We start from the raw sequence: 14,426 nt of genomic DNA, 5'->3' as shown, positions 1-14,426 counted from the left end.
TGCTTTTTTTGATGGTACGTGACAGTGACACCCTCGTGTAAGATATGGGAAGGTTCATTTGTACAACAATTACACCAAGGATTGGGGAATATCGTCGTCGGCTTTGCCATACAAGAGAAGTTCTCCAACTTGGATCAAAATCTCATCTTAAGATGTAAGCAACAACAAACACAAACAACCACTCAAATCTAATTTAATATTTACTAACCATTTCATCACTACTGAGATTCACTCTCATCTTCATTATGTTTTCAGGTTGAGGAGAACATCCGCAAGTTTGTTAGGAATTGAAAGGTTTACCTCCATCTCAAATTGATGTGATTCTTTGTGATTCTCACGGTATCGCTCAAGTTAAAAGTGTCACTGGTAGCAAGATCTTGTGTATTCTCCAGGCCCATGGTATTGATTAAGAAGATCTGTACCATTTGATTAAGAAGGTGGTTGTTGCTATTCGTAAGCATTTGGAGATAAACAGGAAGGATAAGGACAACAAGTTTAGGTTGATTTTTGTTGAGAGCAGGATTCATAGGCTTGCTCGTTACTATAACAGGACCAAGAAGCTTCCCCCTGTCTGGAAATAGTGAGTGAACTCATACCTTGGATTTTTGTTAAGGCATTTGTTTTTAAATGTTTGACTTTTTGAGCTGAAATGTTGCAACTATTAGTTTAAGTTTGTTTGACGCACTTATCATATTTTATGTGAACTGAATTTTATGAGAAAAAATTAGAGATGTTTGGGTTTCTAGTTGCAAACTGAGATATACCTTGCTTAGCATAAGTTCGTACAATACACTGCACCCCACTTGCATAGCATAAGTTCGTACACAGTACACTTTCTTCTTGCTATCTTGGGTACTATTATGATCTAGCACTACGTAAAAAGGGCTTTTGACAAATTGGCAGCATCTTAGCTTTGACTCTGTTTGTTTTCTTTGTATCATAGATTTTAAGACTAACCTTAATTAACTTATCTATCATGACTTGTTATAGGAAACTAGTGTAGTGACCCTAATTATCTTACTTGAAATTCCATTGTACAATTTTGTTTGTTCTTTACGGTAAAGGTAGTTCCAATAAGTAATAAACAATGGGCTTATGTATCGTGCTTTACCAAAGGTGATGTAGTTTTATTATGGTATACATGAGGTACTTCATGTGGGTCATGCTAAATTTTATTTGTAGTTCTATATATGGTGCAGTAAGAGGACGCGCCATGACTTAAAAGCTCAAGCAGAAGCACTGATCTTGTTTGCAAATCGTTTAGATGGGCTATTAAAGTGCGTGTTGCATCCAAGCAATGCCTTTGGACCCGGGTAATGAGGACATTTCTTTCACGTGTATGATAATTAAATGAGGACAATAAGATATTGTTTAGTAATGGGACCAGTGGTGTATGATAATGAGGACATTTCTTTCACTTGTATTGAACAACTATGATAAACTTGTATAACCGTGATATAGATTTCAAAGGAAACATGATTGAGGAGTCAGATAGGCATGGCTGGCCAAGATCGACTACTGCTCACTACAATATTAGAAAACTCAACCATAGGGACGTCAGATGTCCTCTTTCCTACTGACTCTTCAGAAGTTAACACCAGTTTGAAACAGAATTCCAGCATTTGTCTGCAAACTCACAACTCACAACTCACAACTAAATAGTAAATGCTCTTGCATTTTCGTTTGCTTTCTGCATAGGCAGCAGCGTGATGCTGGTTTGAGGTTCGAGCTTGCCAATCTGTGTGTATAGATTCATTAAGGATTGTCCATCCTATACGAATCCTTGCTTTAACTTGGACCAAGGGGGACTTTGTTTCTTATGCCTGATTGCCTCATGTGCTGATGCAACTGTAAATACTCCAACCAGATTCTAGAATTGGTCTCTTCTACATTAGGCTGGAGTAGGATGTCCATGCTCACACCTACAAGATAGTGTTTACGGGCAAACAAGCACAACCTAAACAGTGGCACCTATGTCAGATTTCGTTTACTTTTAAATTTCATAAAGAAGAATATCAACAACCACCACTGATACCTCTCAACGAGAACTTGTATACCACAATCAATAAAAACTGTTTAATGAAACAATAAGAACTTCAATAAAAACTGTTTAATGAAACATATGGTTACTTTGAAAACCAAGCCTGAAGTCGCATATCAAAATAACGTACAATCCTTCCAAAACCTTGATTAATTATATATTATATTACATGACCTGATCCCTAAAGAACGAAATGCTGTGTTCTGATATTCCCTTCATCGTAGACCTCTTGGTGGAAGGAAATTTTGTATACGCCTGACACACCAACAAGCTTTACGTTTTGCTTTTCCCAACCAAAAGATGACATCATGACAAGGGAGCTCCCACCACGTGAAATGTTCAAATGCATCTCCCTGTAGTACAATGGCAAACCACGGACATATACTACTGATAGGAAACAGCAACACATACTTCATGAGTAAGAAATTCGTACATTGATGAAGTGGTGAGTGACATGGATGCAAGTCTTTAAGCCCACTACTGCACCAGAAAAATGTGTATTCTGGTAAGTAAATTGATTATACAAGGGACCTTCTTCATCCCTGATCCAGTAGAGTCCCCTATGTCTACCCTGTGCAAGCAATGGAAAAAGAAGCTTCACAATGTAATTCTGACTAGAAACGGGTAACAGTGATCAGTTTCATAGTTGGGCCAAGATCTATCTCCATTTAAAAAGAATTGATGACGCTGCCAAACTTCCTTGTCATAGTTCTCAGTTATGCTGAAACACATGCCTATCTCTTTAATTTTCTCAAGAAACTTGTCCAGTGAGTTGCCCCTTTTTGGGCTGAAAACTATTGCTTCAGATGCCTCTGAACGTTTTAGCATGGATTTGATAGTTTGAGCAAGCCCGTCATGGTATTCCTTGAAAAACGTGCTGCAAAGGAGATACACAATAGGGATGCCTTAACATAATGATATAATCATGTGTGCAAAAGAAAAAGGTGTGCAAATGCATTCAAATGCAATGATATGCTAAAATTAACAACAACAAGAGGCGTGGCAGCGCCATAAAGCTCTAAACGTTTGAGACTACACATTTGAGAAGATTGGGACATCAAGACATCAATAAAATTGCATAGTACATTGTAATAGATTCAGACAAAAATGTTCTGCTAATACAATAAAGAAAACATCTCAATATACCAAAGATTTGCAAAAAGAAGAAAATAGTATTTTACTACAAAAAACAAGCAAAACAACAGTTTGGAATTGTCTAAGGAGCAATAGCGCACAACTTACAGAAGAATACATCGCTAATATCTAATATCAAAATAAAGTATAATCCCTTCATATAACTAGTGGAACGAGGTGAAGAGGTACGCCTTTTAGTTCGGAGTTTGTCTCAAAAGTTAATTCCTCATTTAGAATTTGTTTCTTATAATCTTTAAATGTAATTTGTTATTGTCAAGTTATCCTCATTGTTGACACTAGATATTTTTTTCCAGCTTGTACTTCCTTTTCACGGTCTAGGACTAAACTGTGACAGTATGCTAGAAACAAGATTTACCAATAAATGGCTGAACGTGACAGCTAAGTGCAATTTTTTTTCTCTATTCAACAAAAGGATTTAATCAAGTAGTGTGCTTTCCGTAAGTCGGGACAAAACATACGACAAAAAACTGAATACTTAAATGAATAGTGTCTGCAGTAATTTCCTTTGATCATTCAATATGTATATTACTAAGTGGAGTCGTAGGAATCATACTTGACTCCCTTTTTCCTTCCATCTACCAGTTTCTATGTTTTCAATTACGTACTCTCCACTTCAACTATCATATCCTATCCTTTTGAGCCCAGTGAGAGTACAAAAATGCAGGTCTGGAAGTACACATACAGAACAGAGTTCAAGATGTAATCAGAGTTACCAATCGCTCGCAATAATAATATCGAAAGTGTTCAAAACATTTGAAACATCCTCCTGGCTCCAATGCAACAGCATAGATTTCACTCTTGTTTCAGTAAATGCTCCGGAGTTGGCATGTATGTTACGCTGAATATCTGAATGTTAAAGACTTGAACACTGTAAAGAAACAATCACAATATACACTGTAAAGAAACAATCACAATATACAAGGTACACATGGTATTAATGTCTGACAAGTCCTTATGAATTTCCACACTTAAAACTATAATAATAAACGGTGACAAAGTAGAATAATGATAGTAACAAATATAGCATCAACGTTTATTTGGAATGTATGGCTTCACCTGTCCATAACGAATTCCAATTGGAATTGTCCAAGTTTTAAAACCATTAACAGACTATACTAGGTTTCACAGTAAATGACTAGCCATGCATCAAAAGATTCTGCTTAATATAGGTTGATTCTTCTCCTTCTCAAGTGCAAACCTACTAGGCTCAAAGGTCCTTCCAAGAAACAACTAAAGGTAACAACCTGCTAAATAGTAAAGAGCAATCACACGTAGAATATCAATAACGAGGAACACATGCAGAACTTACTGTATCTGATCACAAGTCAGGAGATCTACAGGCCAAGAATGAAAAGATATACTAACTTGACATAATTTCCTAGACCACTAAATCACCACGCTTTGTCTTTCAGTCACACAAACATGTAAATGATGGATTGGCTCATCTGAATGGGGAATTCTTTGCCTAGAACACCTATGATGACTAGTAAACAGTATCCGCATCCAGTATTTGCGCGGCGCATAGGTACGGAATGGGAAGGGAATCTATAATATATATGGTTTATTTCATTTACAACCAACAGTTACGTGAAAAGGATACAATCAACAACTTGGGGGTTCCCATCAGATATTACAACCTCTACTGCATCTGTGCTTGCTGCAATAACTAGTCCTGCTAATCCATAGCCAGCTCCAAGCTCAAGGATTCTCTTTGACCTATAGAAATAGAAAAAGTCAAAAAGGTAATAAGCATCCTGAACTGAAAATATATGATTAAAAACTATAATGAACTGGAGCCATGCAGAGAAGCAACCACTACAAAGAAATTACTTAGAAAACAAAAGTCCCATCAAAGTATTTAGGAACAAATACACTAAGGAAGAAACGGGACAATATAGGACTCACCTGAACATATCTGCATGAGACAAGCAAAAGTAGGCCAGCACATCTTCTGATGGCCAGTGACCTGTAAAACAAGTTAACAACCCAGATGAATAATAACACTACTATTTTATTATAAAAAAAAAGTACGAAGAAAACAATGCATTACTAGGAGCAGGAAAAAATATCAAAATCAAGATTAACAATGCCGTGATACTTTCATATTATTCAGGACCATATTCTAAAGCATAACAATAACAAAATATAAGGATTAAGGACCAGCTGTGTTACTATTCAGGACAAAACAAAAAACACATTAAAAAAAGGGTGAAAACAATACAGAGAATCATATTTTATGTAAGGAATTGCAAAACCAATTAGAATTATATTTACTTAAAAAAAGACATGAATGGAAATACTAAGCAAGCAAAAGACTTCATACATATTTGGCAAGTAATCGTAACTTCGTAAGTAGTAACTATTCTAAAGCACACCAGTACTCCTTCCACTTGTAGAGATAGTTATGGTAGTATTCATCAATGATAATAGCATCCCTTATATATGGCTCGTCGGGCGGGAGCTCAAACAAACCAATTATTTAGTTACTTGATTAAGAAAAGAGAAGGAAAATGATTCCCTTTTTATTTGATGTTTACCCAATTCTTTACCACTATTCCACTATAGAATAACAGCTTACTACACATTGATTCCAAGTGGAAGTGCCACAATTGTGAAACACTAGAGTGAAAACGTGAAAAGCTAAGATAAACAATAAAAAGTGTTGTACCCAAATACAAATATCTAGGATCTGTTGGAGGAACCATAATTACCCGCTATCAATTAAATGAATATTGTTGTAATTTCAAATATTCTCTTAGTAAGCATTCTCTTCTGGTAACCCTTTCAAAACTCTCAGTCTACAACCAGGGAGTACTCCAGATGTACTCTCAGTCAGTCGCTCAACCTCTGAGTACATCTCAAGCAACAATCAAATTTACTTACACTACAATCCTCATAGTCTTTAAAGCAAGCATGGACTAAGAAGCATCAATAGGAAAAGTCGCCCGCATCCCCAACAACAAGAAATGGAGGGGATTAGCCGTGTGAATGAAAGATATAAAAAATTTGGCACGATTGCAAGCCAACCGGAGAGGTTTAAATACGAACACCATTATAAATTTACTCATGTCCTGAAGAAGTAGTTGAGGAAAGGTACTAACGACAATAAATATATGATAACTCGTGCAGGTCAGGGTTGGTCATCGAGTCGAGCTGTTTGTGAGTAACTCGAGCTCGGCTCGTCGAAGGCTCGACTCAAACTCATCCGCACAAAAGTATGAGTCGAGCTTGAGCTTAATTTAAAGCTCATTCTAGATAGCGAGTAATTTGAGTTCGAGTTACTCGTGAGCTACTCGTTTTATAAGCCCATACACAGTATATAATTTATAATTTATACGTCATTTTATACTTTATACCTAACTATAATTTACAATTTATACTAGTTTTAATTTTTTATATACATTTTTTTCGAGTTTGAGCTCGAGTTCGAGTTCAAACGAGCATAACGGAACTCGAGTTCGAACCTAAGCTCGAGCTCGAACTATTAGTATAACTAGACGAGTCGAGCTTGAGCTTCAATATTAAGCTCGAATGCGAGTTCGAGTCGAGCTTCTCCATGTGCGAGTCGAGCTCGAGTATAGCAAAACTCGACTCGGGTAGCTCAATGACCAGCTCTATGCAGGTGTAAGAACTCCATATAATGCAAGGTTACTACTCATTTTTTTGCCTGCCTCGGTTCGGAGCTCCAAAGATGAACTATGTCCTCGAGGGTTTAAGTGAAAATAACAGACAACTCTACATACGACTTGACTAACATACTTCATAGTCCCAGACTGCAAATGCTGGAATTATGTTTTAAATGTTTCGGTTCCTTGTACTTTTAATGAGCCCTTCCAAACTAGTTTCTGATTTCAATATTGCTTTATCTCTGTTCCCCGAGCAATCTCCAATCCAATACTGTTTCTAATTCAAACTAGTAACAGTTGTATAAAACAAGCTTATATTTCTTTCTTACAGTTTTTTCCTCTCAATCTCTCACAACAAAATCTTGAGAAAAATTTCAGGAATTGGTGTTGCTAATCTATAAGAAAAACTTCATATAATCCCTCTCTTTATTTCTCTGTCCTTTCTGTCCTCTTTTCCCATTGGAAACAAATAACCAGAGTGATGAAAAGCACGATTGTTCCACAATGAAAAGATGGCGTACACTATAAAGCAGAACACCACATAGTCGACTCAATAAGAAACAACAAGGATGACTGATTATATTCAAAACAATTGTTCTTTGCCATCTATTGACACCCGTATAATCAAAAGTATGGGTGTTAAAATAAGAACATCCACCATCTATTGACACACCGACAATTGTTCTTTACTCTCCCTCAAAGAAACTAATTAATGAATATCATCCTCCGGAGTCCCCCTCCCCCCTCTCTCAAATTTTACATTAAATTACGCAATGCTCCTTTAGATGTATATGTATATGATGAACAATGAATGCGACACAATGCAGCACAACTAGGAACTGACGAGGTTTGGATGTGTTCTTGAGCCATTGCATAGACGAACAGAATACGATTTCCCTAATAGATAGAACCTTGGCAGTTATTTGATATAAACGAATGAAATGAAAATAAAGGCAAATGGAATGTAGGAAGTGATAGAAACTTACAAACGAGGCCGGTATTGTCGATAGCGAATTGGTTACAGATATGGAAGTCATTGATGAGGTTGACACTAGTAGTAGTGTTGTCCAGCCTTTGGTTCAGAACAAGTGTGGGAGCTCCTTCCAAAGGTAGAGTGTAGGACACACATACATCCTCACACTTGGAAATGATACGACATGGTATCAAGTTAAAGCCTCCAGTAGTCTTTCTAGAAATGCGAATTTGAGCGGACAGCTTGTTGTAGTAATCTTCTGTGCAAGGAATAGTTGGGAATAGCTAGAAACTAATATATATAAAACCGAAATGAAAAAGGAAAAAGGAAAAATGGACAGACCTGTTGGTTGGGGTTGGGAGGAACGAGTTGGAGCAAGAAAGGCATCACGTAAGATTCCCCACCTTAGAGAAGCAGTAGAAGGATATGGGTTTCGATAGCTACCCTTGTCCTCCATTACTTACCACCTTTTGTTTTTCGGAATGGAATGGCAGCTGGGTTATCTATCTATCTTTAGTAGTAGTTTGTTATTCGCACCCATGGGCCATACTTAAAAAAGGAAACAGACAAACGACAAACGCGTCATGCATAGCAAATCACAGTATCTAAAAATCTGACATTAACTCCTTATATATTTATTAATGTAAACGTAACATTTGTCTTTTAGTTGCTTTTGATTCTACCGCGTGCTCATTTTAGTATTACTGTTCAGGTTGTACTTTCAACGTCAAATCAGGTTTGCACAGTTGCGTGTACGCTAAGTTTTATTAGTCTGGTGTTGAGTTGCAGATAACACTTCAGACTCAGTCGAGGCGCTTTCTAAAACCAGAAATTCCAACTTACTATTTATCAGTGCATGCCAAGTGGAATATTGGGAACGCTTGCAAGTTTGACAGACTTGATATCTTCTCCGTAAAGACCAAGAGTTCATAAATGATGTATTAACTATGAAATCACCAACTATCACTTAATATACAAGTTCAAATAGAATTTTGAAACAATTATCATAGTTCTAATCAAAGAACTGGGCGAGCATCAAGAAGAATTCCTTCAGTTGTGGGTCAATTTAAGTCACTTCCTAGTTCCTACCAGCCTGGCCCGGTCGGAATGCTCCATCCCCAAGCACAAATACACCACATAAATGTCAGGCCAGCATCAAGAGTTATGGCGTATCGATCAGTTATGTTTGTACCTATATGCAACAAGTGCAGAGAGAGATAAATGCCATGATGATTGTACAGTTCACAATAGCCGCAGGTGACATGGCTACAGTATTACAGTGGCACCGAGATGTACAGGCATGTTAATCAAGCGGAGCCATTTCTTGTCTGAGAAAGCCTTGTGTTTGGAATAAGATGAGGAACAATTGCTCCAACTAAGATGAGCCAACTCATAGATGAGTACAAGCCTAAATCTCCAAACAAATCGGCGTGGCCTGCTCACACCCTAAATCAGAGGCATCATAGAATACATGGTCACCTAGGGAAGTCAAGCGGTTGCCAGTAGGTAGCAAGGGACTGCCACAATGTGGTAGTGTCCATGAGCCCCCATGCTGTTCCCAAGTGAACAAACGCCGCTTTGAGAGTTCGAACAACCTGATCATACACCAAACGAATTTAAACTAAACGTGAATGTCGTATTCCAGTATTACTTGGGGGAAAAAATTAAATAAATAAATATAAACTATTAGCCTGTGCTCATGAACATTGCTCTACGAGGAATCTTCATGAAATGGCCAATAAGCTTAATCAGGAATACACAGTTGAACTTTTTATGCCTCGGACTATCTTATAAGCGATAGGCGATACTGCAATAGCCACTAGTATATCCTATATCCCCTTTTTCAATTGCTGGAGATAAATGATCATATCCTTGTCACTTAAAATATTACTTGGAGGCTGATAAAAAGAGTTTAAAGCTTGCTTGAGTATGCAAAACGGTTAGGGACAATCAAAAACAAACTTGAACTAGGTAAGCTCTAAGTGAGAAGGAAAACACTATAGAATGTACTGTGGAGAGTGGACCGTCACTGGAGCAGGAAAATATAGAAAAACCATACAAGAAGAGTAAAACTAAGTAGAAAGGGAACTTTGCTGCCCATGTTGCTGCTAACAAGGGCGCACAACTGGCTGAAGATGCAATCCTAAGCTGTACTAGACCTGACTTTGTGAGATCTCTTGAATTCCTACGTATAGAAATTCTTAAATAGTGTAACTTAAATATTTCATTCATCGGTTCTGCTATCTTGGATTATTTATTTTAGCAGTCCCATTCATCATTTTGTTTTTCATCCGAACAGCTGAAAAATAAACTTAATTTATACTGCTTTAGGCATCTAGGGCTTTCTGGATTTTGTAGTAGTATATGTGACCAGACCATCTAGGAGTGCCTAATCAGTCAGCAGTGATCGATATATGATTTCTAGCTGCTAACCTAGCCTTAGCTAATAAGATCAAGTTCAAGTGGAAATCAATATTCCTTATACATGATAAACACTTCCATTCTTTGTAAAACACTTATTTATAAATCAGATAACTGTGTATTGCCATGCGGGCATGATCGATATCCTTCTCTGTGATACTTTCTCTACCCATTATTTGTTTCCTCTTTTTACATGTTTATTTGAGGGATGTGTCGCTCCACATTTCAAATGGGAACAGAAAAATCAGACCCAAATACTTGCAACACCAGTGATGATCCTTCCATACCACTACACCATTTATACTTGAAGAAATAAGAGGAACCATTTTTTTACTTTCAGCTCATATGGTATACATGACATACTTAACCAAAAAAAAAATACATGACATACTACCATGGTCTGTTTCTTGTGTCTGGCAGACACCAAAAAGAAATGATAAGTTTTGGAGAAAATTTATGAGATAGCTACCTCATAAGGGGCTTATATAGTAGATACATGTATTGTTTCCAAACTTCCAATGAAATCATACAGAAGCATACCGGCCAATTCAAAAAAACAAAAATCCAAAATAAACAATACCACTCCATCCTTATTGCTAAAATAATGCTAAAAAAATTTGATTTGGAAGCAATTCACAAGTCTTTTAGGCTAACTTTATTTTCTACATAATCAGGCACGAAAAAATAATCTAGAGGTAGTCCAACAACTTTGATCGTGTCAAATTGTTGAGTGAGGAAGCTGTACAAATAGAAATTATGATTAGAGGTGTTATAGATCATGTACTGGCCTTTTAAAGAACCCAAAAGATGATAACTACTTGCATCAAATGTATCCACTTACATTGAGCTCTGGGGCCTCTAGTTTATCTTCAGCTCAACCAAGTCAGAAGCAAGGGGTGTCATTCCTGCAGTTGATAGATCCTCGCCTTCATCCAATAAGCTGTGAGAGTAACACGTTCCATCCAATAAGTTTCACAATTTCAGTTCTTGTAGAAAAAACCCATCGATTTATCACAAAGAAACACAACGATCCCAATAACTTCCGAGAAAAAATGACATTAATTGTACAAATAGGAATATCCATAGTAACAGATATGAAATAAAATTTACCTGTTAATTGGATGATGGAGCTAGAGAGAGACAAACAAGAATGAATCTCTAAAACAACTAGAATTGAAATCCACTAGAACTGGTAGCAAAAAATATAAATTTAAAAGAAATTGATATTAACAATTTCTATAGAAAGTATAATGATTTGAAGAGAGAAAGAGTACATGGTCGAAGAATAGCTAATTAACATGTTATGGCTGTGTATACCCACTTCCTGAAATTCAAGTAAAATTAAATATAACAATACCAAAACTTAAGTTCATTAGCAACCTATGAATAAAAACATAGCATCCTTTTAGTCACGTACTTCCCACCTTTTCATCGTAAAGGCCAATATCAAGTACCTTTATATAACCAAAGCCTATTCCTTGGTCAAATGGTTAAGCCTGTTCAGCACTAGCCAAACACAGTCCACACGTGTTCAACATGTAAGTTAACTAATACTATATTTAGAATAATAATGAAGAAATTATATCCACACACAGAAAGAACATGAAATTCTTATGCATCTGGAATACTTATTCTAGTCATAGCTAGAGATAAACCAACATTCCCATATTCAAGTTCAGTATAACCATACTTTTAACTCTGAAACGAGTCCGAAATCATCTAAAGTGTGAACTGGGAGTTACTAGTATAATCCATTCAAACCTTTTTCATAACCTTGTGTGAACAGCTAAACAATACATAGTCAAAATTGGTGTTACTAGTGTAATCCATTCAAACTTGTTCGTAAAAAAAGCTAACTAGCTTACATTTAATTCTAATGAAAATATAGTTGAAGGTTTATATAAGAGTTCTACTTACCTGAAGCAAGCTTCACTCCTTTAGAAAACAGCTAGATCAGTGTTTGACTTCAATATAAAGCTAAACCCAACTATCTTGAATTGTTGCATGAAGGCATGTCAAATAAACACTCTACTGATTCCCTGCCATTACCACCTTGCGATAAGCTTATGCCATATATACAAAGATATGGTTAACAAAGCACACCCTTGCTTCCGTTATTGCATTTGCATGAACTTAAGACATCTTACACACAAATGATAGAATCACAAAACAAAACTATGATCACACTCAAAATACCACCAAACAAGGAAATGTTAATATGGTTTGTTTATAGAAAAAAATAAAAAAGAACGCACATTGATGGGTGGGTGAGTATAACGTGGGATGCAGTAAATTTCAGTTACGTGCTAATGTTCTTATGCATACTGTCCTATTGTTTAGACAATTAGTCCATGATGACATGCCATATAAGACCAAAGATCTGCAAACAACATATAAAATCAATGATCAGCAACATCAATTCCAAGGTCTACAAGCATGCATAACACATAAATCCACTCTTTCACAATGAAATACGGAACTCATAACATATATGACACATATACAGTTCCTAAGTATAAGTGACAATATATAATACCTCCAAAGAGCTGAAACAATTGTAGGAAATCCTCAAAACCCCCAATACCAGCAAACAGATAATTGACAACTAAGACGACAACAATCATCATACACATACATATGAATTGTGCATACTACACCCTATAACGAGAAATCCAACATCTTTATAATAGGTAATTTTTGTCAGCATTGTTTCTTCAACACTACCTAAAAGAGAAGAACTAGCCAATCACAAGACATTGATATTAAATCCTTATTAATGCATACCTTCAAAGAACAAAAAAAAGTAGACTGAAACAGTTGAGGTGCACCTTCTTAGAAAACACAGATTGACAAGAACTTGTACAAAAAGACATAGCTTAAGACTAAGGTATTTGTACATGGAATTACTAATGGATACTACTCTATATAAGCACTATTACGAATGGTGTCGAGAAAAATAAAATAAAAAAGGGCATGGGGTTGAACAATCACACCCCTGCTTAACCATCCCTAAGGCAACTGATAATCATTCCATCGTTTAAAGATAAAAAATCCAGGCAACAGAGCATGAAATTAAAGAAACCCATAAGCCAAAAAAAAAACACTCGGAAGCAAGCAAGACTATTCTTCAAAGTCTCACATTTCTTCATTCAATAATTCTGGTTTTTTGTTTTTTCTAAAGAATAATTCTGATTCAAACGATGTTCATCTCATAAAAAATGGTGAAGGACTTGATGAGCTGGTTTAGCAAAGACTAATGATAATGGAAAAAGAGATGATGGCTTCATTTCTTCTGGTTAATTATCTTTTTCCACCCACTAACAACCATTTACACTAATTATCACAATACGATCATCAGCTGTCATATTTAGAGTTGTGATCAATAAAAAAAAAACTTGAATCATGCAAAATGTAGAAACACACCTCAATGTTTAACCCCGAATCTGAGCCAATCAGCATATCACTAAGCTAGTTGCCCTCTCGATTAGCCATACTTATCCCCGTCTCTTTCCTTCAATTCGCCAATATTACTTCCCATAAACCAATGATCATAATCATGAATTAGACAAAATGGTAGATCTTGGTACAAAAACACAAGCTAGTAAGCACTACTAATCAATTAATCTCCAAATCCAATAATTTGAAAGACACCCAAGTCACCAGTTGAACAAAAAAGCATAAAACTCCACTGTCAAATCGATTGAAATTCCCCTGCTCTTGAAAGAAAAATTGCTTAGAAGTCAAAAAACGAATTTTTTTTTAGTACGAACAAGTTCAAAATCAAAAGAGAGAGACGAGAACTAACTTTGGAAGTGCTAATGAACACTGATTAAGGAATCATTGGAAACCTTAACGACCCAAGTGAAGAGAGAGTCGTGGGAGATCGAGCGTTTTTTTATTGTAGAGCACTTGTTTCTGGAACTGTTGGAACGTGGTCTTCAATGTTGTCAATAATCGGGTAATATGTAATTATTTTTGTAAAACTAGTCACAAATAATATGCCACACATGTATGTATGGGCCTTTTCTTATAAAAAAACATTTGTGACTGTTTCGAAAACGACTGTCACAAAAAACATTTTAAAACAGTCACAAAAGCCATTTTTTACCATTTGTGACCGTTTTGAACAAAACAGTCACATATAACATTTTAAAACAGTTACAAAAACCATTTTTTCTACTAGTGAATTTTGATAGTTTTATAAGATATT

At 36.1% G+C, this 14,426-nt stretch overlaps 1 protein-coding gene and 1 long non-coding RNA gene across 4 annotated transcripts; both read right to left on the bottom strand.

The window, feature by feature from the left end:
* Positions 1-2,032: 2,032 nt before the first annotated feature.
* LOC147514264 (S-adenosyl-L-methionine-dependent methyltransferases superfamily protein) lies at positions 2,033-8,365 on the bottom strand. Of its 3 annotated transcripts, XR_015207459.1 has the most exons (7): positions 8,138-8,361; positions 7,809-8,054; positions 5,102-5,162; positions 4,797-4,912; positions 3,910-4,042; positions 2,475-2,918; positions 2,033-2,394 (listed from the first exon to the last, which is right to left on the bottom strand). XR_015207459.1 is itself a non-coding variant. In XM_086582082.1 (6 exons), the coding sequence occupies exons 1-6, from the start codon at positions 8,250-8,252 to the stop codon at positions 2,639-2,641; spliced, it is 948 nt and encodes a 315-aa protein (XP_086438208.1). In that variant the 5' UTR covers positions 8,253-8,365; the 3' UTR covers positions 2,033-2,638. The 3 variants fall into 3 exon arrangements, 2 of the variants coding, with proteins under 2 accessions (XP_086438208.1, XP_086438201.1); XM_086582082.1 differs by having other exon boundaries at positions 2,033-2,918; positions 7,809-8,051; positions 8,138-8,365; XM_086582075.1 differs by having other exon boundaries at positions 2,033-2,918.
* Positions 8,366-8,699: 334 nt separating this feature from the next.
* On the bottom strand, positions 8,700-14,160 carry LOC147514263 (uncharacterized). Its single transcript, XR_015207471.1, has 5 exons — positions 14,022-14,160; positions 13,640-13,927; positions 12,134-12,255; positions 11,058-11,156; positions 8,700-9,390 (listed from the first exon to the last, which is right to left on the bottom strand). It is a non-coding gene; the product is annotated as an uncharacterized LOC147514263 (long non-coding RNA).
* Positions 14,161-14,426: the final 266 nt, after the last annotated feature.

This window comes from Coptis chinensis, chromosome 2, assembly GCF_015680905.1.
Source record: "Coptis chinensis isolate HL-2020 chromosome 2, ASM1568090v1, whole genome shotgun sequence".
Taxonomy (NCBI): Eukaryota; Viridiplantae; Streptophyta; class Magnoliopsida; order Ranunculales; family Ranunculaceae; genus Coptis; species Coptis chinensis.
Note: the sequence above shows the minus strand (reverse complement) of the source record. Positions and strands in the feature narration are given on the sequence as shown.